This window comes from Gorilla gorilla, chromosome 4 (assembly GCF_029281585.2).
Source record: "Gorilla gorilla gorilla isolate KB3781 chromosome 4, NHGRI_mGorGor1-v2.1_pri, whole genome shotgun sequence".
Classification (NCBI taxonomy): domain Eukaryota; kingdom Metazoa; phylum Chordata; class Mammalia; order Primates; family Hominidae; genus Gorilla; species Gorilla gorilla.
The window spans coordinates 132850218-132875121 of record NC_073228.2 but is presented as its reverse complement, the minus strand read 5'-3'; the positions used below and the strand labels follow the sequence as shown (position 1 = coordinate 132875121).

The window sequence follows — 24904 nt, the reverse complement described above, 5'->3', positions numbered from 1 at the left end:
CTTTTTATCTTTGGTTTGTATTGGTCTCAATCCAATCTAGAATATATTCAGGAGGATTTTTTCAAATATCTGGAGACTATTGACTATCAGTTTATATTTAAAAGTGCAGACACAAAAACACAAAATAAACAAACAAAATATTAACTAGAATCTCTGTGTCTGAAGAATACTTGTTTACTAGTTGGTTTCACTGTCCAGGACATTCTGTTAGGGGAATCCATCATGATCAGTGTCTTTCAATTTTTACATGTGGGCTATTCAGATTCCTCAGACAAGAATCTCAAAGATTAAAACAGTCAAGTATTAAAAGAAGTTATATATATATTAAAGAGAACATATACATATATGTATATCTATCTATATACATATATGTATATCTATCTATATACATATATGTATATCTATCTATATACATATATACATATTTATAGGGAGGGAGACTTTCTCTTATATCCCCTACTTTTTAAACCTCTGTTCTTCCTGGTATTTTCAGAAGTTCATCTTTTCCAGAGAATACGTCTCAGGACTTCTATCAGGGTGGAAGAAGCAATCCAGGACTACAGTTCCTTCTTAAACAAACTTCCCATGAAGTTTCCTGCTTATAGTTTCACATTTACTTTCTACTCTTTGAGGTACCTGGTACCCAATTTCTGAGCCTTTCTGGGGTTTGATGGGGGCAACTGAGTTTTCTTCAAGGCTTCACCATAAGCTTCAGCTTCTTGGGTCTGCGGTGTCTGCCACCACACTCAGTCATCACCTCCTTTTCTAAAATTTTGTAGCTGTCATCTCTAGTTCCATTCCTTTTATCCTAAGGGACTGTGTATCTGTTCAATCTGCCAACTTCTAGACCTGTTATTATTCAGTAGACCTGATTAGGTAGCCTGAAGAATCTGAGAAAGAAGCTCCCTCAGTCTGGACAGAGTAGCCACACACATATTAGCACTTTTCAGTTCATTTATCAAAACTGTTCTAATCATAGTAAAAAAAAAATTATATTCTCCAGTCTAAAAGGGATTACAATTAGGAACTGAATAGATTTTTAAAATGTAAGAAAAATTTTACTATGCAATAGTTGCTCACAACCTATGCACAAGAAATGAGTAACAATACTCTTAATATGTCTAAGTCAAATCAACAATCATCTTCAAACTAATAATGAAAGCCTATTTAGGCTACCATTAATACCATTCAGTTTTTCCTAGAAATCAATTAAGTTTAACATTTCTTTTGAATTCTCTTTCTTTTCTTTCTTAAGACTGAGTCTCACTCTGTTGCCCAGGCTGGAGTGCAGTGGTGCAATCAGCTCACTATAACCCCGAACTTCTGGGATAGAATGATTCAAATGCCTCAGCCTCCTGAGTAGCTGGTACTACAGGTGCATGCCACCACACCTGGCTATTTTTTTAAATTTTTTTGTAGATATGAGGTCTCACCGTGTTGCCTAGGCTGGTCTCAAACACTTGGCCTCAAGTAATCCTCCTGCCTTGGCCTCCAAAGTGTGTGATTACAGGTGTGAGTAGTCACTGTGCCAGGTCCTTCTTTTGAATTCTCAGGCAGTTTTATTATTGTTATTGCTGTTGTTTACTTAAAATAAAGTTTATTTACTTGATTTTATTTTGTATCTTAGTCCAAACCTGCAGTGCCTTCAAGAGTTCCTGTTTGTCACATGATTCAATTACCCTGACCAAAATCAGGAGAGCCAGCAACAGGTGCTTAAATTGCAGGTATACCTGGATTATGCTTAGGATTTAATAATTTACACGGGAATATAGAGAACTGTTTTCAAGTACATTGAAACACTTTTTAAATCCAAAAGAATCAGTAGAAACTATTTAAACTAATTTCTTCATTTTAGATATCAGAAATTTGAGGATCAGAGAAGCTAACGAAGATCTTGCCCAAAAAATCAAGTATCAAGTATCATACACTGAGCAATGAGACTGGATCAAGGTGTTTGGATACTCCCGTGCCCTTTGTACTACCAAACTTTAAGAAAATCTTGTCAAATGGGACAAATGCCAAATGAACACAATGACTTTTCAAGTAAAAGTTAAGATAATTAACTTTCCATCCAAGTTGGAAAGTTCTAGCCTCTGAGATCCTTACACCTTCTTGCAAGCATGCATTCTCAGATGGTTGGTCACTACACATGGTAGAAATTTGCCCAACACTGTTGCTTTGCAAATTTGTCGCATTCATTTTAGCCTTCAAAAGAATTAGGTCATACCTGTTGTTCCAGAGGTAAAAATGTAAAGACAAGTAGACTTGAGGAGTGAGACAACATGGTGGCTGCGTGGCACGGGCTCATCAGGTGAGGTGCTCAGTTTTTCTTTGAGTGAAATTACACCTTGTGGAACAGAATCTTTCATCCCCCAAACACTGATATTTTCTGAGAGGCTTGGAAGGATTTCTTCTACCGTTCCAAGCAAATCTAAAAGCCAAAGGGTTGGCAAGAGTTAAGCAAACCTTAAATCTCAAACAATTCACTTTGGAGTTACTTTTGTGTATTGAAACAGGGATAAAATGTAAATAAAATGCTGATTTCCTTCTTATGTTGGATAAGTAATATCACAGTCATTTTATGGTTCCGTTTCAACAGGACCAACTGAAAGGGAAATTTAGTTATCACCTGACAGACCAATGCAAGCAGTCCAATTCAGACTGAATTTAAGAGACTCCATTATTCAAATTATGGGTTTCCCTCTGCCAATTTTTAAATAAAACTATTTAAAATTCTGTGTGAATCTAAATTCAGGATACTGCACTAAACATTTTCCTTGAAGTACAACTCAGTAGCTAGTTATTCCAAAAGCTGTCTGCAGGTTACTCTTCAGTTCCACTGTAATGCAAAACATCTGGGAGAATCCCGGACTGCTCTGAAATCACAAGATCACTGTGGTTTAGAAATCATTCCAAAGCCAGAAGTTAAGTGAGTGGGGACTCCAAAATGGGGGAGGGTGGGAGAGAGAGGTGAAGATTGAGAAATTACCTATTGGGTACAATGTTTACAATTCACAGTTTGGGTGATTGCCAATTTAAGGTTCAGAAAGAAAAAGGGACAAGTTTCTTAGGAAGGATCTGCTACAAGGATAACAAAGGAGCAACTGGTGAGGTTAGACTATGTTGAGTTAATCTGTGAAACTTAACCAGACCTTTCTGATTTGCCCAGTAACCCAGGAAAAAAATATCATCTGTTCAAGAGAGGAGTAGTGGTGAAAACAAGAGAGACAGAAGGTGGGACTGGGTCCTTGATGAGGAAATAATTAAGCACTGAGGTAACCAACACTCTGTGGGATACAAAAGAAACAATGTCATCATTCCTATACAGTCTTTTGTGTAAGCAAGTGAATCATCATCATTTTTCTCTCCAGAGTAGACAGGCATACAATTATTTATATTATTTAAATTCTTTTTAAATTCACCACTCCCTTACTTTAGCATGGATCTCTGACATGAAGTTCAACTTTTATATTCTGCATGGCAACTCTGATTTTACTTCCTTATTTCTATAATATGCTATACATTTAGAAGGTTCAAGGGATTTCTGAGTGCTATATAGGTTATCTTAAAATCTATATTAACGTCCTTGGGGATATTAAACAATAGTACCCCACTGGCCTTTTGGAGTTAATGCAAGGGAAGTCAAACATTACTGGCAACTACCAGAAGCTAAGAGACAAGAAAAAATTCTTGGATCCTTCTGAGGGAGCATGGCTCTGCTGACAGCTTTATTTTGGATGTCTAGCCCCCAGAACTGTGAGAAAATAAATTTCGCTTGTTTTAAGCCACCAAGTTTGTGGTACTTCATTATAGCAGCCTTAGGAAACTCATACATCAAGCTCACAAGTTGGTGGATGGTAGCAGTAGTAATCTAACCATAGACTAACTCTAAAACTATAAAATTACCTCATAAAAGAAATAAATGGCAAAAAAGAAAAAATAATGGTGCTAAATGTAAAATAGATACAGATCGGCCAGGCCTGGTGGCTCATGCCTGTAATTCCAGCACTTCGGGAGGCCGAAGCAGGCGGATCACCTGAGGTCAGGAGTTCGAGACCAGCCTGGCCAACATGGTGAAACCCCGTCTCTACTAAGAATACAAAAAAAATAGCCAGGTATGGTGGTGGGTGCCTGTAATCCCATCTACTCAGGAGGCTGAGGCAGGAGAATCGCTTGAACCCAGGAGGCGGAGGCTGCAGTGAGCCGAGATCACGCCATTGTACTCCAGCCTGGGCAACAAGAGCAAAACTCTGTCTCAAAAAAAAAAAAAAAAAAAAAAAAAAAAAAAAAAAACCCAGATCAGAATGCTCAAGTTCTGTACGTGAAAATGTGGACCTTTATACCTAAAGCAATTATATTTTTTCTAATTTTTTCAGGAAAAATTTTAAAATAATCACAAGATATATTCTGCTTTGAGTTTGAATTCAGAGTTCTGCATTAAACATTTCCCTGGAAACATAAATCAGTATCTGGTTCCCTCAAAAGGCCAACTATCAGTCATTGGGTTAGTTCTACTATAATGCAATACATTGGGGGAAAACTCTTGATTTACTTTCATGAAATCTATAACCCAGATTGATCACAAAGCAGCAGCAAGAGAAATATGTCAAGTGGGACTAAGCAGTTTATAAATAAAACCTGTATGAAAATAGAAGGCAACACAGAAATTATAATGAAGTTGATATGTGGTGGAAAGTGGGGTTCATAGCCTTAAGATGTCTTATTAATTTTTATTTCTATAACAAATCTAAGTAAAATGTAAGAATCCAGGGAAAATGCCTAGCTCTACTTAACACACACATATCATGCTGCTGTATATAGATTGCTTTGGCAAAATGTGAAAAACCACCAAGGATGATAGGAATGACAAGTTAGAAACATGAAAAACTGGATAAGCAAAGGATCTAGACTTTCTTTTTTAATGTTAGTTCCAGATTTTGTTGCAATGACTCTTTCTCAGGTTTTGAACTTGTAAGTGCAAATCTCTGAACTGACTCATTACTTTAATTTCAAAATCTCTCATCTGGAATAAGAAATTCCCAGCACAAACTTTTATATGTTCTTAATGATATGTATGTCTAAATCGGGGAAATAAGTGCCAAGAAAGTTAAAATATGAATAAGTGTGGCTCCAAATCTTTGTTGGAATTCTAGAGCCCAAAGAAACTGAGTATTTACCAAGAGTGATAATTTTTACAGCAAGAAAAAAGAAAGTGAGAAGGTTCCTAGGAATCAGAGGAGATACAATGTCATTTCTTTCATAAGTTAAAATTAATTTTATTTAGGTGAGATGCTTAGAATTCTCAAATAGAATTTAGTGTAACAAAATTATTTCTTCAATAGTGGTAGGAAATGTGGGAGAGGATAGAGAAAGTTAAAATAAAAGAGTCATGTAGGGGATAAAGAAGAGTCATGTAGTGGATAAAGAATCATTATCACTGCCAGTCTTTCTTAATAAAATGAATCTTGGCCAGGTGCGGTGGCTCATGCCTGTAATCCCAGCACCTTGGGAGGCTGAGGCAAGTGGATCACCTGAGGTCAGGAGTAAAGAACAGCCTGGCCAACATGGTGAAACCCTGTCTCTACTAAAAATACAAAAATTAGCTGGGTGTAGTGGCAGGCACCTGTAATCCCAGCTACTTGGGAGACTGAGGCAGGTGAATCGCTTGAGCCTGGGAGGCGGAGGTTGCAGTGAGCCAAGATCACGCCACTGCACTCCAGCTTAGGGGACAGAGTGAGACTCCATCTTAACAAAAAAAAAAAAAAAAGAAAAGAAAAGAAAGAAAAAAACTCTTTTCATGTCCTTTAACAGTAAATTCTGAATATTGTCTTGACACAAAATAGCATTTGTTTAAATACTTTAAGGAAATGACTTAGTCTCATGAGGATTTATGCTTCACTGCATTACCATTGATACCTGTAGAATTATAAGCATCTCAAAAGAATGATGTGTGTTCTCCTCCACCCTTCTGCTCACTCTACCTGGCCGCATACCATTAGGTGCTAGATAGATAACTGGTTACAGAAACTGAAATTTGTACCATTTTGATCGTAAACTACTGCAGGAAAATGAGACAGTTGGATTTTTTTTTCTTTCTTTTTTTTTGAGATGGAGTCTCACTCTGTCCTCCAAGCTAGAGTGCAGTGGCCCAAACTCGGCTCACTACAACCTCCGCCACCCAGGTTCAAGTGATTCTCCTACCTCAGCCTCCCAAGTAGCTGGGATTACAGATGCCCACCACCACACCTAACTAATTTTTGTATTTTTAGTAGAGAAGGGGTTTTTACCATGTTGGCCAGGCTGGTCTCGAGCTCCTGACCTCAGGTGATCCACCCACCTTGGCCTCCCAAAGTGCTGGGATTATAGACATGAGCCACCACGCCCAGCCCGACAGCTGGATTTTCTATGACCTTTAACAAAGTCTACGTTGTAGGCTTAATTTCTGTTTTCAAAGAAGCATGTTCATTCAAAAATTACATATTTTTTTTCCCACATGCAATGTACTTCATTAGGTGGGGTTGCAAGTACAAAAATGTTAATTATAATCCCTGCCTAAAATCCTTTAGCATTTATTTTACAAATTGATTTCTTGTTTCTTCATCAACATTAGATCTTATTCACATTTTTGAGACTGCAAAATATATGGGTAAAAATTTTATGTATCCCTCTAATATGCCATTAGTATGAGTTATATTATTTATGCTGCACTAAAAACTACATTATTCTACATAAAACAAGCTAATACTTTCAAAGATATGGGATGGGAATTGATTGATTATAGTTGTTAATACATTGGTAAGCATTTCAACTTTAAATTTTATGCACTAATAAACCTAATATGATATTCAGCTACAAATGGTTAACTTTAGCTTTCCATACTGCAAAGCAACATTAGAATTCAAAGTGAAATTAGAGATCTTGCCACATCCTTATAGTTACCATCCTACAATGTAGAGCAGTTCAACAGGCTTTTCACATAATGCATGGGTAGCTCTGGTTTCTAAGAAAATTGATGATTAAATAGGCAAAATTATTGCCCAATAATGGGTTCCAACATACACAGTGGACCCCACCGGCTTAAAAACAAAAACATATGGTTTCAGCAAAACACTGGAATTCTGGATTGATTCCCTAGAGTATAGCATTTTCAGCCAGAGAATCTGGATTCAAACACCGCTTCTGACACTTGCTAGTTGTGTGACCTTGGACAAGTCACTTCATTTCTCTGAGTCTCCCTCTCCTCTTTTGAAAAGTGACTCCATACAACTTATACAGTTGTTGGGATAATTAAATGGTCTATATAAACCATTCATTGTGGTGCCTGACCCAGAATCAGTCCCCTCCTTAAATGGTGTCTGCAGTGGTGGTGGTTGTTATTACTACTACTGTTGGTTGTGATGATGATGATGATGATGATGATGAGGAGGAGGAGGAGGAGGAGGAGGAGGACATACAATGAGCTCAAGCTCATTAAATAGAAAGTTGAAGACTGAAAAGAGGAGATGATAGACCCTGGAAGGGAGAGCAACAGATTGGGAATCCAGGTCCTTACATGGGAGAAGTGCTTCTAGTGATTCTGGCCTGTTTTGTTTCCAAGTCAGACCATGCCCTTCCTCTTCCCACCCAAAAGGGCATAACCAGGCAGGGTGAGTTGAAGCTTCATTCCTCACTTAACATAGCAAAATTCTCGAGGAGTGAAATACAAAACTCATGAATAACAGAAGCACAAGTCTTTCTATTGCAGTAACATATTTTTTCCTGACATGATTTAACTGCCCTGAATATATGCACACAAGTTTCTAAGTGGGTTTATGTGTTTTCACTCTCAGTTGTTCCCACATTTTTGAGGTGAGCAGATTGAATATTATGATAACATAATAACACAATTTATACATTATATTATTATAACCAAAATTATACAAAAAAGAAAAAGTCGAACACTTCATTTGATGTTATTTCTAACACATCTCCTGTTGCCAATGAATAATTATTACTGAAATGGCACAAGAAGGCATGCTGCATCTGGCTTGCTATTTTTCAGTAAGAAATTGGTGAAATTAGAAGAGTAAATGCAGACCAAAGCAATCTACAGACAGACTCATTAGTAAGTAAATGATATATATATTTTTAAAAGGCAGTGAATACTAAGGTAGTATTTCTGCAAGACTCAGACCCCATTAGAGTTATCTCCCTCATGACCTCTTCGTTATTAACAGTAGAAGAACCTTCTTCTTTTTGGCCAGAGAAGAGCTAACGACCTCACTCCAAACTTGTGTCTGAGAGCATTCCAACCTTGGCCACTGAGGGTTGGGAAGTAGTTATGGATGTACTGCTACTGGAGAGGACAAGAAAGCTGTTTAAAGCCAACTCACTAAGGTTGTGTAACACACTACGTGGGTTTCCCTCCATACAACAAATCTCGAAGAGACCTGAGCAAAAGTGACTTCTTACTATGGGTGGCTGTCTCTGCCATTATGCAGTTAAAAATAATGATTGCATCCATTTGTTGAATATACTTTATGATCCTGGTATTCTGTTGGGTTCTTTACATTTAATTCACACAAGACTGAATGATAATCATTGATCAAACCTAAGTGATATAGCCTACTACACACCTAGGCTGTATGATATATAGCCTATCGCTCCTAGGCTACAAACCTGTACACCATGTTACTGTACTGAAAACATTGCAGGCAATTCTAACACAGTAATATGTGTTTGTGTATTTAAATATATTTAAACTTAGAAAAGGTACAATAGAGTATTACAATCTTATGGGACCATCATCATGTATGCATTCTATTATTGGCTTTATAATGATTTTGCCTTCTATTTTTAAGTTATACCTCCTAGAACTATGTATTCAGGCATTTCCATGTAGCTTCAAATAATAGTGTAGTTTCTTTGAAATAGAACCTTAAACACATTGTTTTGGTACATTTTAGAAAAATTCTATTTTTCATAAGTTATACGGAAGCAATTCCAAACAGGTTTCATAGGCCACGCCAGATAATGTGCACTGTGATAGGTGAAGTTTCTATCATGGCTGGTATCTGATGACTGTCTTTAGGAATAAGCCAGAGGAAAAGATTTCAGCTAAACCACCAGGCAAATGTTACTCTTGTTATTGTCACTAACAAAAATAATAGTTGCCATGTACTCAAGGCTAACTAAAAGGCACTCTCAGCGGTTTTGGGAGACAGGTAAAGTGCTATATTTTAGAAACTGAAATGGTAAACAATTAAGTAACTTTTTTAAGGTAACACAGCTTAGTAGGTTGCAGAGCAGACTCAAAACGTGGTCTCTATACTATATAGTCCAATGTTTCTGAGACTGTCAATTCCACTTTGATGTAACTGAAAAAATACACATTCAGGCTATACAAAATATGAAAATAAAAGTTACCAATATTAAGACACCAAGTTTTTTATACACAGATAAGAAAAATGTTAAAATTTTTATAATACTATTATTTCCTTCCCACACAGTCTGAAGACTCAAAAATACTTGCAGAAGTCTTATATCTGTGTATTTTTGGATTAGAACATATATCAAATGGCATCCCAAATTTCTCTGGGAAACTTATCGAAAATTAAAGTGTTTGAGATTAAACCTCAACCTTTCCCCCAATTTTTCATCTCTGATATTGCTAATATTATCTGCTGCCAAGATTATCATCTACTGATCTATGCTCTTCTCTTTACTTAGAACAAACAGAACAATGTTGGGGTGCTTTTATATCATTTAAAATTTGTACACTATTATCTCTAAATCCTTTGGCATGTTTAGTCATAATTATAATGCTGCTGATGATAAATAAGAATACTTGCCATTTTAAAGTACTTTATAGATTACAAAATGTTTTTATACATTATTTTTGGTGATCAACACTTACAACCATGATAGGTAAATATTAACCTTATTTTAAGGATGAGGGAAGCCTGGTTATAGTGGGCAAATACTCTACTCAAGCTCATACATCTAGGCAAGGTGGCATGGGAACTAGAGTTCAGATTTTCTGATGCTAAATCATAAAAGCCTGAAGGGCTTACCTTTGTCTTTTTCCTCCTTTCTCCTCCTGCTCATTCCCTTATCTCCATCTTCTCCCTTCCCCTCTCCTTTTCTCCCTTGTTCCCCCACCCCTTTCCTTTTCTCTCTCACCTTTTCTCTATCCATCTACTTTGAGTAGCTTTTCCACTGACCTCACCTGCCTCAGGTGCTCTATGTGTCTTTACAGTGACTCCCTCCAATCATAAAGCTCTCTTAGGCAATTCACAAACAGATGTTGATGCAGCCTCGAGGAATAGTTCAAGAACTAGGTTGTAAACTCTTGAACTGAGGAAATTTGTTTTGTTCACTGCTAAATTTTCAGGACTTAGCACAAAGGAGATATTCAACAAGTATTTATTATCTGGATGAATGAGTGAATGAATGGCATAATAAAAACTATGATACACATGAACACTTGCTAACTTTTAATTTACTTTGCATATTTTTGCAAAAAGTTGTCCACTCTCTACTGTTCATTTGGTAACTGTTTTGAAGGTGGTGATATGGTTGGGATTTCCTGGTTGTGTTGATGTCAATGTTACTAATCATCACTCCGAAAAGAAGATACAAAGCACTTTAGACATAGTAGGCACCCACAAGGCTTCAGATTTACTTGCATATGGTATATATTTTATTCTCCATCCTTTCTTAATACACCACATATTAAATCATTATACTTATAAATAGAGACCTTTAAAAAACTATTCAATTACCCTGAACTCTTTCAATTTAGATTTGATAGTATTTTGTGGTTCAACATATTTTGAAGCATTTCAGATTTCTCTTCATAAGAAGTAAAAATCCTGTGTCTTCTCTATAAACACAAAATAATGCATGCAGCCTTGCACTGTTAGTTTTCATAAACTGTTACACTGAAACGGTGCAGGGCAAATGTTCTTGTTAACAATCAAGCCATTGTAATTCTCCAAATGACTTTCAACCATAAAGGCAATTGTTTTTTAAAGACTAAGAAAAAGAGTCAGAGGAAAAATAAATGCCCTTTTGGATTTTTTGTTTTGTTTTGTTTTGTTTGAGACGGAGTTTCATTCTTGTTGCCTAGGCTGGAGTGCAATGGCAGGATCTCAGCTCACTGCAAACTCCGCCTCCCAGGTTCAAGCGATTCTCCTGCCTCAGCCTCCTGAGTAGCCGGGATTATAGGCACACACCACCAAACCTGGCTGATTTTGATTTTGTATTTTTAGTAGAGATGGGCTTTCACCATGTTGGTCAGACTGGTCTCGAACTCCTGACCTCAGGTGATCCACCTGCCTTGGCCTCTGAAAGTTCTGGGATTACAGGCATGAGCCACCGCGCTGGCCCCCTTTAAGTTTTATAGAAAGTGTTATGTATGCCGATAGATAAAATACATAGCTCATGTGAACTTTTATTATCTTACCTACATACTATGATATCCATACATGATATCTGTTTTACTTTTCAGGAAATTTCTAAATTTCTACTTGTATTTAGTAGAATAGACTGTTTGGCTTTTTGGTTTTTTTTTTTCTTTTTCATTCCTAGACTCAGCTAGATCAACAATTACTTCTGTTACAAACGAAAATAATTGATTTTAATAGGAAGTTTAAATGGCTTCATGGTTCAGTAGCTAGAAAAGGCAGTGTTCTAAGCACTGATAATGCGTGGTTTCTTCTTTACTGGCCATGGAGGCACTGACTCTGGGGTTTTTATTTATAATATCTGTTGAACATGTATTTACTGAAAGGGAATGATGCTTGAATACTGTCAGGAGCAAAAATAACGTACAGAAAGGATATGCCTCCTTACAGAAGTGGAAAGTCTGAATGTGAGAAATACACATCATGATATCAGGTAAACATGGGCTCAAATCCTAACTCTGTCATTAACTTACTGCTAACACATAGTAATGATAATGATATTTTGGTCAATGAGGCACTGCATATACAACAGTAGTCCCATAAGATCATACCACTATGTTTTTACTGTACCATTCTGTTTTCACTTAAAAATACTTACCACCATTGTGTTCCAATTGCCTACGATATTCAGTACAGTAATATCCTGTACAAATTTGTAGCCTAGGAGCAATAACCCATACCACAGCGCCTAGGTGTGTAGTAAACTATGTCATCTAGGTTCGTGTAGGTACACTCTATGATGTTCACACAACAACAAAATCACCTAACACATTTCTTTTGTTTGTTTGTTTGTTTGCTTTTGTTTTTTGGAGTCTCACTCTATTCCCCAGACTGGAGTGTAGTTGCACGATCTCAGCTCACTGTAATCTCTGCCTCCTGTGTTCAAATGATTCTCCTGCCTCAGCTTCCCAAGTAGCTGGGATTACCAGTGTCTGCCACCACACTCGGCTAATTTTTGTATTTTTAGTAGAGACGGGGTTTTGCCATGTTGGCCAGGCTGGTCTCAAACTCCTGACCTCAGGTGATCTGCCTGTCTCAGCCTCCCAAAGTGCTGGGATTACAGGCGTGAGCCACCACGCCTGGCCCGTCTAACACATTTCTAAGAAAAGTATCCTTGTCATTAAGTGATTCATGACTGCATATACTAGCTAACATCAAATAAGGTTGTAGCTGCAAAATCCAAATGAGATCCCTTATTAAAAGCCCCAGGATTACTCTATAATCAAAATAGCAATCATTTAAATACAATAAGATCTACTTAGTACATACCAGGCACTCAGCTAGCCACTTTACAAAAGATGTGTCATTTAATCCTCAGAATTACACTGTGAATCAGATGGTATCATCACCATTTTACAACTAAGTTCAGTGAGATCCAGGGTAACTGATGATATTATCTTTAATCATACAGCTAGGAAGTGGCAGACCATACGTGGAATTTGGGTCTGTCTGGCTTACCTCCGTCTGAACCACATGATTCATCTTTCTACCTCAATATACTCTCCCTGGGGGTATAATGATTTAATAGTATACCATCAGAAACATCCAATGAGAATCCAAGAAATCTGAAATTTAATGTGCTAAAAACAGTATGTTTATATTGTTCACAAATGAGACTCCAGATGCCAACAACATAGTATTTTAAGTATAAAAGTGACTATGATCTAAGCTACATCTTATTACAAAATCTGTTAATCAAAATACAATTTTTCCATCTTTGGAAAACATATATCTCATTTATATTTGAAGGTATGCCAGAAAGAATGGGTGACTTCTCCAGCGACCTACTTACCGAGCCAATCAACTAAATAGTCTTGGCTTAAAACTTCAGTATCCCAAAGTGGCTTTTTTAAATACAAAAAACTGACTGTTGGTGTTAAAAACAAAAATAAGAAAACAATGCAATTAGTTATTGGCAAGCAAAGTAAAAGCTGGCACAAGTAAAACTGCAAAATTAATTGGTCCTAGTTAAACAACAATTCGGTCAACAGAAAAGTCTGAATGCTCTATCTTGAGAAGTAGCCAGTCCTAGGTACTTTAAGATGAATCTCTCAGGAAACCGGCTTTGGAATGTTTCCATTTTTTCAGGGACACTGTGGCCCTCTTGGTTGGCCCTTGTAAACAGAACTTACGGCTTTATCAATTATTAGCAAAACTTGGAGTTTACATTTGCTCCTAGACCCTTTCCTCCTGTAGTGAAAACAAGATTAAAATGAGTGCTCAAAAGTAAACCTTTGTGTTTTTATTGTTCCAAGATAGCTGAATAGGAACAGCACCAGTCTATAGCTCCTAGCATGAGCAACGCAGAAGACAGGTGATTTCTACATTTCCAACTGAGGTACCGGATTCATCTCACTTGGACTTGCTGGACAGTGGGTGCAACCCACAGAGTGTGAGCAAAGGAGGGCAGGGCATCACCTCACCTGGGAAGCACAAGGGGTCAGGGAATTCCCTTTCCCAGCCAAGGGAAGCTGTGACAGACGGTACCTGGAAACTCAAGATACTCTCACTCTAATACTGCACTTTTCCAATGGTCTTAGCAAACAGCACACCAGGAAACTATATCCCATGCCTGGCTCGGCGGGTCCCACACCCACGAAGCCTGGTTCACTGCTAGCACAGCAGTCCGAGATTGAACTGCGAGGTGGCAGCAAGGCTACGGGAGGAGAGTCCACCACTGCTGAGGCTTCACTAGGTAAACAAAGCAGCGCGGAAGATCGAACTGGGTGGAGCCCACCACAGCTCAAACACGGCTGTGTGCCTCTGTAGACTCCACCTCTGGGGGCAGGGCATAGCTGAATAAAAGGCAGCAGACACTTCTGCAGACTTAAACGTCCCCATCTGACAGCTCTGAAGAGAGCAGTGGTTCTCCCAGCAGGGAGTTTGAAATCTGAGAACCGACAGACTGCCTCCTCAAGTGGGTCCCTGACCCACGAGTAGCCTAACTGGGAGACATCTCCCAGTAGGGGCAAACTGACACCTCATACAACCAGGTGCCCCTCTGAGACGAAGCTTCCAGAGGAAGTATCAGGCATCAACATTTGCTGTTCTGCAGCCTCCGCTGGTGATACCCAGGCAAATGGGGTCTGGAGTGGACCTCCAGCGAACTACAACAGACCTGCAGCTGACGGTCCTGACTGTTAGAAGGAAAACTAATAAACAGAAAGGAATAGCATCAACACCAACAAAAAGGACATCCACATGAAAACGCCATCTGTAGGTCACCATCATCAAAGACCAAGGGTAAATAAAACCACAAAAATAGGAAACCAGAGCAGAAAAGCTGAAAATTCTAAAAATCAGAGTGCCTCTTCTCCTTCAAAGGATCGCAGCTACTCGCCAGCAATGGAACAAAACTGGATGGAGAATGAATTTGATGAGGTGACAGAAGCAGGCTTCAGAAGACCGGTAATAACAAACTTCTCCGAGCTAAAGGGGGATGTTCGAAACCATCACAAAGAAGCTAAAAACCTTGAAAAAAGATTAGATGAATGGCTAATTAGAATAAACAGCATAGAGAAGACCTTAAATGACATGATGGAGCTGAAAACCATGGCACGAGAACTGCATGATGCATGCATAAGCTTCAGTAGCCAATTTGATTAAGTGGAAGAAAGGGTATCAGTGATTGAAGATCAAATGAATGAAATGAAATGAAACGAGAAGAGAAGCTTAGAGAAAAAAGAGTAAAAAGAAAAAACAAAGCCTCGAAGAAATATGGGACTATGTGAAAAGACCAAATCTACGTTTGATTGGTGTACATGAAAGTGATGGGGAGAATGGAACCAAGTTGGAAAACACTTTTCAGGATATTATCCAGGAGAACTTACCCTACCTAGCAAGGCAAACCAACATTCAAATTCAGGAAATACAGACAACGCCACAAAGATACTCCACGAGAAGAGCAACCCCAAGACACATAATCATCAGATTCACCAAAGTTGAAATGAAGGAAAAAGTGTTAAGGGCAGCCAGAGAGAAAGGTCGGGTTACCCACAAAGGGAAGCCCATCAGACTAACAGCTGATCTCTCCGCAGAAACTCTACAAGCCAGAAGAGAGTGGGGGCCAATAGTCAACATTCTTAAAGAAAAGAATTTTCAACCCAGAATTTCATATCCAGCCAAACTAAGCTTCATAAGTGAAGGACAAATAATATCCTTTACAGACAAGCAAATGCTGAGAGATTTTGTCACCACCAGGCCTGCCTTACAAGAGCTCCGAAAGGAAGCACTAAACGTGGAAAGGAACAACCAGTACCAGCCACTGCTAAAACAAGCCAAATTGTAAAGACCATCAAGGCTAGGAAGAAACTGCATCAACTAAAGAGCAAAATAACCAGCTAAAATCATAATGATAGGATAAGACTCACACATAACAATATTAGCATTAAATGTAAATGGACTAAATGTCCCAAAAAAAAAGACACAGACTGGCAAATTGGATAAAGAGTCAAGACCCATCAGTGTGCTGTATTCAGGAGACCCATCCCACATGCAGAGACACACTATAGGCTCAAAATAAAGGGATGGAGGAAGATCTATCAACCAAATGGAAAACAAAAAGAAAAAGCAGGGGTTGCAATCCTAGTCTCTGATAAAACAGACTTTAAACCAACAAAGATCAAAAGACACAAAGAAGGCCCTTACATAATGGTAAAGGGATCAATTCAACAAGAAGAGCTAACTATCCTAAATATATATGCACCCAATACAGGAGCACCCAGATTCATAAAGCAAGTCCTTAGAGACCTACAAAGAGACTTAGACCCCCAAACAATAATAATAGGAGACTTTAACACCCCACTGTCAATATTAGACAGATCAACGAGACAGAAAGTTAACAACGATATAAAGGAATTGAACTCAGCTCTGCACCAAGTGGACCTAATAGACATCTACAGAACTCTCCACCCCAAATCAACAGAATATACATTCTTCTCAGCACCACATCACACTTATTCCAATATTGACCACATAGTTGGAAGTAAATAACTCCTCAGCAAATGTAAAAGAAAAGAAATTGTAGCAAACTGTCTCTCAGACCATAGTGCAACCAAATTAGAACTCAGGGTTAAGAAACTCACTCAAAACCGCACAACTACATGGAAACTGAACAACCTGCTCCTGAATGTCTACAGGGTACATAACGAAATGAAGGCAGAAATAAAGCTGTTCTTTGAAACCAATGAGAAAAAAGACACAACATATCAGAATCTCTGGAAAACATTTAAAGCAGTGTGTAGAGGGAAATTTATATCAGTAAATGCCCACAAGAGAAAGCAGGAAAGATCTAAAATTGACACCCTAACATCACAATTAAAAGAAATAGAGAAGCAAGAGCAAACACATTCAAAAGCTAGCAGAAGGCAAGAAATAACTAAGATCAGAGCAGAACTGAAGGAGATAGAGACACAAAAAACCCGTCAAAAAATCAAAGAATCCAGGAGCTGGTTTTCTGAAACGATCAACAAAATTGGTAGACCGCTAGCAAGACTAATAAAGAAGAAAAGAGAGAAGAATCAAATAGACACAATAAAAAATGATAAAGGGGATACAACCACTGATCCCATGGAAATGCAAACTACCATCAGAGAATACTATAAACACCTCTACGCAGATAAACTAGAAAGTCTAGAAAAAATGGATAAATTCCTGGACACATACACCGTCACAAGACTAAACCAGGAAGAAGTTGAATCTCTGAATAGACCAATAACAGGCTGTGAAATTGAGGCAATAATTAATAGCCTACCAACCAAAAAAAGTGCAGGACAAGATGGGTTCACAACGAATTCTACCAGAGGTACAAACAGGAATTGGTACCATTCCTTCTGAAACTATTCCAGTCAATAGAAAAAGAGGGAATCCTCCCTAACTCATGAGGCCAGCGTCTTCCTGATACCAAAGTCTGGCAGAGACACAAGAAAAAAAGAGAATTTTAGACCAATATCCCTGATGAACACTGATGCAAAAATCCTCAATAAAATACTGGCAAACCAAATCCAGCAGCACATCAAAAAGCTTATCCACCATTATCAAGTGGGCTTCATCCGTGGGATGCAAGGCTGGTTCAACATATGCAAATCAATAAACGTAATCCAGCATACAAACAGAACCAAAGACAAAAACCACATGATTATCTCAATAGATGCAGAAAAGGCCTTTGACAAAATTCAACAGCCCTTCATGCTAAAAACTCTCAATAAACTAGGTATTGATGGGATGTATCTCAAAATAATAAGAGCTTTTTATGACAAATCCATAGCCAATATCATACTGAATGGGCAAAGACTGGAAGCATTCCCTTTGAAAACTGGCACAAGACAGGGATGCCCTCTCTCACCAGTCCTATTCAACATAGTGTTGGAAATTCTGGCCAGGGCAATCAGGCAGGAGAAAGAAATAAACGGTATTCAATTAGGAAAAGAGGAAATCAAATTGTCCCTGTTTGCAGATGACATGATTGTATATTTAGAGAACCCCAGCATCTCAGCCCAAAATCTCCTTAAGCTGATAAGCAACTTCAGCAGTCTCAGGACACAAAATCAATGTGCAAAAATCACAAGCATTCCTTTACACCAAAAACAGACAAACAGAGAGCCAAATCATGAGTGATCTCCCATTCACAATTGCTACAAAGAGAATAAAATACCTAGGAATCCAACTTACAAGGGATGTGAAGGACCTCTTCAAGGAGAACTACAAACCACTGCTCAAGGAAATAAAAAGAGGACACAAACAAATGGAAGAACATTCCATGCCCATGGATAGGAAGAATCAATATCATGAAAATGGCCATACTGTCCAAGGTAACTTATAGATTCAATGCCATCCCCATCAAGCTACCAATGACTTTCTTCACAGAATTGGAAAAAACTACTTTAAAGTTCATATGGAACCAAAAAAGAGCCTGCATTGCCAAGACAATCCTAAGCAAAAACAGCAAAGATGGTGGCATCACGACACCTGACTTCAAAGTATACTACAGGGCTACAGCAACCAAAACAGCATGGTACTAGTACCAAAACAGAGATATAGACCAACGGAACAGAACAGAGCCCTCAGAAATAATGCCACACATCTACAGCCATCTGATCTTTGACAAACCTGACAAAAACAAGAAATGGGGAAATGATTCCCTATTTAATAAATGGTGCTGGGAAAACTGGCTAGCCATATGTAGAAAGCTGAAACTGGATACCTTCTTTACACCTTATACAAAATTTAATTCAAGATGGATTAAAGACTTAAATGTTAGACCTAAAACCATTAGAACCCTAGAAGAAAATCTAGGCAATACCATTCAGGACATAGGCATGGGCAAGGACTTCATGTCTAAAACACCAAAAGCAATGGCAACAAAAGCCAAAATTGACAAATGGGATCTAATTAAACTAAAGAGCTTCTGCACAGCAAAAGAAACTGCCATCAGAGTGAACAGGCAACCTACAGAATGGGAGAAAATTTTTACAATCTATCCATCTGACAAACGGCTAATATCTAGAATCTACAAAGAACTTAAAGAAATTTACAAGAAAAAAATCAAACAACCCCATCAAAAAGTGGGCAAAGGATATGAACAGACACTTCTCAAAAGAAGACATTTATGTAGCCAACAGACACATGAAAAAATGCTCATCATCACTGGCCATCAGAGAAATACAAATCAAAACCACAATGAGATACCATCTCACACCAGTTAGAATGGCGATCATTAAAAAGTTAGGAAACAACAGGTGCTGGAGAGGATGTGGAGAAATAGGAACACTTTGACACTGTTGGTGGGAGTGTAAATTAGTTCAACCATTGTGGAAGACACTGTGGTGATTCCTCAAGGATCTAGAACTAGAAATACCATTTGACCCAGCCATCCCATTACTGGGTATATACCCAAAGGATTCTATATCATGCTTATATGAAGACACACACACATGTATGTTTATTGCGGCACTTTTCTCAATAGCAAAGACTTGGAGCCAACCCAAATGTCCATCAATGATAGACTTGATTAAGAAAATGAGGCACATATGCACCATGGAATACTATGCAGCCATAAAAAAGGATGAGTTCTTGTCCTTTGTAGGGACATGGATGAAGCTGGAAACCATCATTCTCAGCAAAATATCACAAGGACAGAAAACCAAACACCATATGTTCTCACTCATAGGTGGGAACTGAACAATGAGAATACTTGGACACAGGGTGGGGAACATCACACACCAGGGCCTGTCGTGGGGTGGGGGGAGTGGGGAGGGATAGCATTAGAAGGAATACCTAATGTAAATGACAAGTTAATGGGTGTAGCACACCAACATGGCACATGTATACATATGTAACAAACCTGCACTTTGTGCACATGTACTCTAGAACTTAAAGTATAATAATAAAAAATAATAAGAAATAAGAAAAAGTAAACGTTTGCCACTTTATCAGACCACAAGTTGAACTGAAAAGAACTAGGAACAGTGATAGCCTTGAAGGGCTAGCCCATTTTCCGTATACTGCCTGACTCATTTTGGTTTGATATACAAATATTATATCATAAAGGTTATTTGAAAAGTTCTGTACCTTAGAGATCACCAGTGTATAAATATATTTTTCCATATTGTTCTGTGAGTTTAAAAACTTTATACAAGGTATTGGTATGTATCTATTAATCTAAAATACTTAAATATTTTCATTATGGTCCTTGCAATGGTTCTTCCTCTTTCTGCACCTTCCTTCCCCATTGAAGAAGACTCTGCATAAACCATTTAGATTACACCAAATAAGTATCATTTTTCATATTTCACTTCTATTTCACTAAGCAACCCATCTTCCTAGTTTCTTTACTAATTAGCCACTAAACCCCAGGCTTTTCTTTACAGTTCAGTGAAAATACGTGTAGCCTAAGATGTCCTAACTCCAAGGCAGGGGGAGGAGGAAGGGTAGAACTTAGTCAAAAAAAGAAAAGGATGCATGAAAAGATAAGAAGAAGAAATAGAAAGGCTTCTAGAGTCTGCCAAGAGCCCACGTTCTGGCTCACAGGTGGGAGCGCAACCTTGCTAGGCAAGTCCTAGCTTGCAGACAGTATAAAATAAGAGCAGACATGAAGAAAGGAATTCAGGTACCTTCCATTAAACATATCTCTTCTGCAAATGTAGTCATCCCTGATAAAGTACAATTAGAGGTAGGTAGACGTGTCACAATGAAGTCAGATAACTTTCCTATTCATCATTTTGTCAGAGCTGATAAAATTTAGAACTGACCAAGTTCTCTCTCTGTGTGTTCTTGCACTCACTGAAGGAACCAAGAGCAGTAAAACTGTCCCTGTCTCAAAATGGTAGGAAGCAGAGATTTCATAAAAGTTTTCTGAAACTACGTGCCTGAAGGGAGGAGACAGTTGTTAAACCAGCATAGAATCATAAAACTATTTTGTACTCTTAACATGCACACTTCACTCATCCAAAATATTAGTTACGAATTATCCTAAAGAAAAAAAAAGGGTAGGAAAGCAGGTGGGTTGCCATTCTGTATAGGCAGACCACACCCCATACTCTACCTGCGCCTACCACTAGGGCTCTGGGCCCACAGGCGCGGATGCAATTCAGGAGGGAGTTGGAGCGAATGTTGGTGTTGAGAAAGGCCACCACGCAGCCCAGCTTGGCGAGGCCGAACCACACGTGAACGAAGTCCGGCTCATTGCTCATCAGCAGAGCCACCGTGTCCCCCTTTTTCAGAGAGGAATGGTTCAGGAAGACATGGGCCACTCTGCTACTCCTTTTGTCTACATCCTGATAGGTGTAGATGTCTCCCTCATAGATGATGAAAGGTTTCCGAGGTTGTCTTTTGGCATGACTCAAGAATTTATCCAACACAGTCACCAGCTCCCCTCTCTTTTCGTACTTCTTCAGCCGAATTATAATGAGCACCACCTTCAACACGAACCAGAAGTCATCCCAAAAGTAAGGGAACAGGAGTTTCTGCACGAAGTGCAGGACGACCATTCCAGCCCCTAGAACTGTTAGCCATGACAGAAGCATGGGGGCCACTGGGCCAGAAGACAGCTCTGATCTCAGCCCCCACCAGCGTCCTTCTCTTCCAGGCACAGCTGTCCACGGAGACCGCAGATCCTCACTACTCAGGGCTTACACCTGAAGTTCTTGTCAGCTTTTCCGGGGCGAAGCGGGATGGGGAGGAATCCTGAGAAACAGAATCGTAGGTTTGCACCGATAAGGTCGCCCCAAGTGGTGCTGAAGATTAAGCTTGGGTCACTGGGCGGCTGGAGAGCAGGGAGCCTCCGACTCCTGCGAGAAACCAACACAGCCACCCTCAGGGGTCTTGGAATCTACAACCCCAGCGCTGCGCCCTCGCCTCCCAACCGCGACAGCGGCCCGTGCCCTGCGAGTTCCCCAGGACTTTCCAGCCCTTTTCTCTGTGAGGGCTGAGTCAGTCCTCCCTGCTTCTGCGACCCTAAACAAACCTCACCACCCTCAGAAGAAGGTCCAGGGACAGAAGCTTTTCTCCTCTCAGGTAGTCTTTCCCGCGAGCTTGAGTTGGAGGCTGAATTCGAGCCGGGAAAAGCTGGGATGATGATGACTGAGAAGCGCAGCGATTTACAGTCTCTACGCACCAGAAACCGCGCAGGGGCTCAGCACCACGCCTCCGTCCGTGGCCTCAGGGCCAGCGGGTTCCAGGGCTCCTGAGCGCCGCCCCCGTCCTGCCCCGCCCAGCCCCGCCCAGTCCCGCCCAGTCCCTCGGACGCAACGGGTCCCGGAGAACTGCTCCTTGGTGACCCACGCGCCCGCTGGAAGGGGGTGCCCCTACCCCAGCCGCAGCTCGCACTCCGAGTGTCGTTAGGCTAGCCTAGTGTATTCTCCTCCGAAACACGGTGGGAGTGTTGCCTGCCCACCTTCGGCCTCCAGGCTCAGGGCTAACCACATCCCCTGGCGTGCCGCAGCCGGAACAGCCTGGGCCCCGCCGCCAGCTCCTCCCTGGGCGCGCGTCCGGCCACCTAGAGAAGTGTGGCGCGCCGACCTGCTCACACCCCAGGGAGGAGGCCCCGCGACTGGCGTCTCCGGCGGGGAAGAATGTGACAGTCCCGTGGGGGAAAACCCAGGGATCTGGAAGGCTTGGGGTCACAGGAGAACCAGGGTTGCTGGAATTGGGCGGCGCGGGGGCCCTGGCGAGGCTGATAAGGTATAACAGTGTCGCACAAAGGTCATCCATTGAACCAATTAATAACGATAAAATGGAAAGAAAAGAACAAACATCAAAAAAACTGCAGAGAGAGAGAGGCAGGGAGGGAGGGAAAGAGGGAAGGAATATTTATGAACTGGACAGATCCAATAATATTTTGTAAGAAAGAAAGGAATATTTGGACACCACAAAATTGTACTGTTCTTTACAAAAAGTATTTTTGAAAACGTTGATAGGTTGGTTTTTACATTTATATTAGAACTCTATCGTTAGAGAGCTAAGACAGTGCATTTTACAAAATTTGGCAACAATATTGATTGATTTGAGAGCTTCAGTCGATATTCGTATTTAAAAATAAAAACAAAGTTTATAATGCTATTAGCAGTCCTTAAAAGTAACAAGATCCCCCCTCCCCGAGACAGATCATTTAAAGAATTATGTCTTCAAACTAAGGATTCTAAAGGGAGTGGGGAGCTGGAGTGGAGAAGTAACAAGTTAGTGGAATGGTTAATAAAATTTTATACGAAGATGAAATTTTACTAAAGATCAAAAAACTAAAGAACATTTCATTACACTTTTTTTTCTAGCAGACACCATCATCCCAGCTGTCTGCTTTTAAGTGAGTATAAATGGTTAATTGCTTGTGTTAGAATAGTTAAGGATGGCCTCATTTTGTCAGGTGTTTCTCCCTTCTGCCTCATGTTCTGCAGATGGATTCTGGCTAACCTCAGATTCTGTAATAAAAGAAAAACTGGGCCGGGCGCGGTGACTCACGCCTGTAATCCCAGCACTTTGGGAAGCCGAGGCGGGTGGATCACGAGGTCAGGAGATCGAGACCATCCTGGCTAACACAGTGAAACCCCGTCTCTACTAAAAAATACAAAAAAATTAGCCGGGCGTGGTGGCGGGCGCCTGTAGTCCCAGCTACGCGGGAGGCTGAGGCAGGAGAATGGCGTGAACCCGGGAGGCGGAGCTTGCAGTGAGCCGAGATCGCGCCACTGCACTCCAGCCTGGGCGACAGAGCGAGACTCTGTCTCAAAAAAAAAAAAAAGAAGAAAAAAAAAAAAAAAGAAAAACTGATAATTCCAAAGACGAGCTCCAGTTTATTAATCTGAAAATGATTACTTTGAAGTCACAGTGAAGAGCTCTTAAAGCCAAAGGAACATAGGCTCTTAAAGCCCTTTTCTGTAAATGACAAAAAATGCTTTCTAAATTTACTCAGAAGCTCTGATCTTTTCGATTCAGAAATATCTTTTTAATTAAGAAAATAGTATCAAGTAGTTTATAAATTAAAACGTTAGTTTACAACTTGAAAAGCATCTTTGACATTCTATTGTTTTCTCTTCTAGCTTTAGTCTAATTAAGTCACCACCAAATAACAACATTTAACGAACACAAAAGAATATGGAGCAGTTGGTCTCAGACTTTTGTAGTTTTAATGAGTAAAATCTGTCCTTCTCCAATGGAAAAAATTAATACAGAAAGATAGGCGTGGCATTTCTTTTATTTTGCTGCACTTATTTTTCTTATCATGGACATTCTAATACCATCCTAAGGCATGGAACTAAATTTTTAGCAACTACAGATACAATGAATCTAGAATATATTCAGCACCATAAATGTGAGCTTGTTTGACTTATTAGGAAGAACTACAAGTAAGTATATGTTGGGCCAGACTTTGTACTAACCCAAACCAATTTTATGCGTGAAATCTCACCATGGAAGATGTAATCAATGAAAAATCTTGGGACAGTTAACAGTATTGTGTATATTCCTATATTAACCCATGTACCTGTTTCTATTTTGTCCAGAAATTTTGCATTCACTTTCAAATGCTACCAAAGGCAGCTAAATAAAATAGATACAATTTTTAGCTACAATAGTTTAACAATTTTGAAATGGGAGAAATATAGCAAGAGTTAGTTGCAAGTGAGTAAATCTATCATTTAACTAAAATAAAGAGAAATGAACACATAGAAATAGTCTAGACATTCCTGCTAACATTACTTTTGACTAGGAACAGTGTAATATTTCTCTGCTTCTCCTTTAAAAAACATAAAGACTGTATGTTTTTCTTTAATGTTATTTGAAAATAAAAATATTGTGACTAAATGAAAATCAATGACCCAAAAAAGTTTATTTTTAATCTACATATGGTCTCCTCAACCTCTTCTTCATTTCTGATTTGACTTTCCTCTTTAACCCACTACCAACCACCTTTGCACCCTCAGTTCTATAGAGGACGAATTGTTTAGTGAGTAGATCAAAGTAAGACTGAA

The 24904-nt window shown here is 39.4% G+C and overlaps 1 protein-coding gene across 14 annotated transcripts in view; it reads right to left on the bottom strand.

Annotated features, from left to right (window-relative positions):
• SLC27A6 (solute carrier family 27 member 6) overlaps window positions 1-22529 on the bottom strand; it is a 68528-nt gene extending 45999 nt beyond the window's left edge. Inside the window, exons 1-3 of one of the 14 annotated variants that reach the window (XM_055389325.2) lie at window positions 22254-22529; window positions 20989-21629; window positions 2228-2431 (exon numbers count right to left, since the gene is read on the bottom strand). In XM_055389325.2, coding sequence (XP_055245300.2) covers window positions 2228-2431; window positions 20989-21469 — 685 coding nt within the window. In that variant the 5' untranslated portion in view covers window positions 21470-21629; window positions 22254-22529. Of the gene's footprint in view, window positions 1-2227; window positions 2432-20988 lie in introns of all 14 variants that reach the window. The other 13 variants (XM_055389321.2, XM_055389324.2, XM_055389322.2 and 10 more) reach the window with 13 other exon arrangements.
• Between the last annotated feature and the right edge of the window lie 2375 nt (window positions 22530-24904).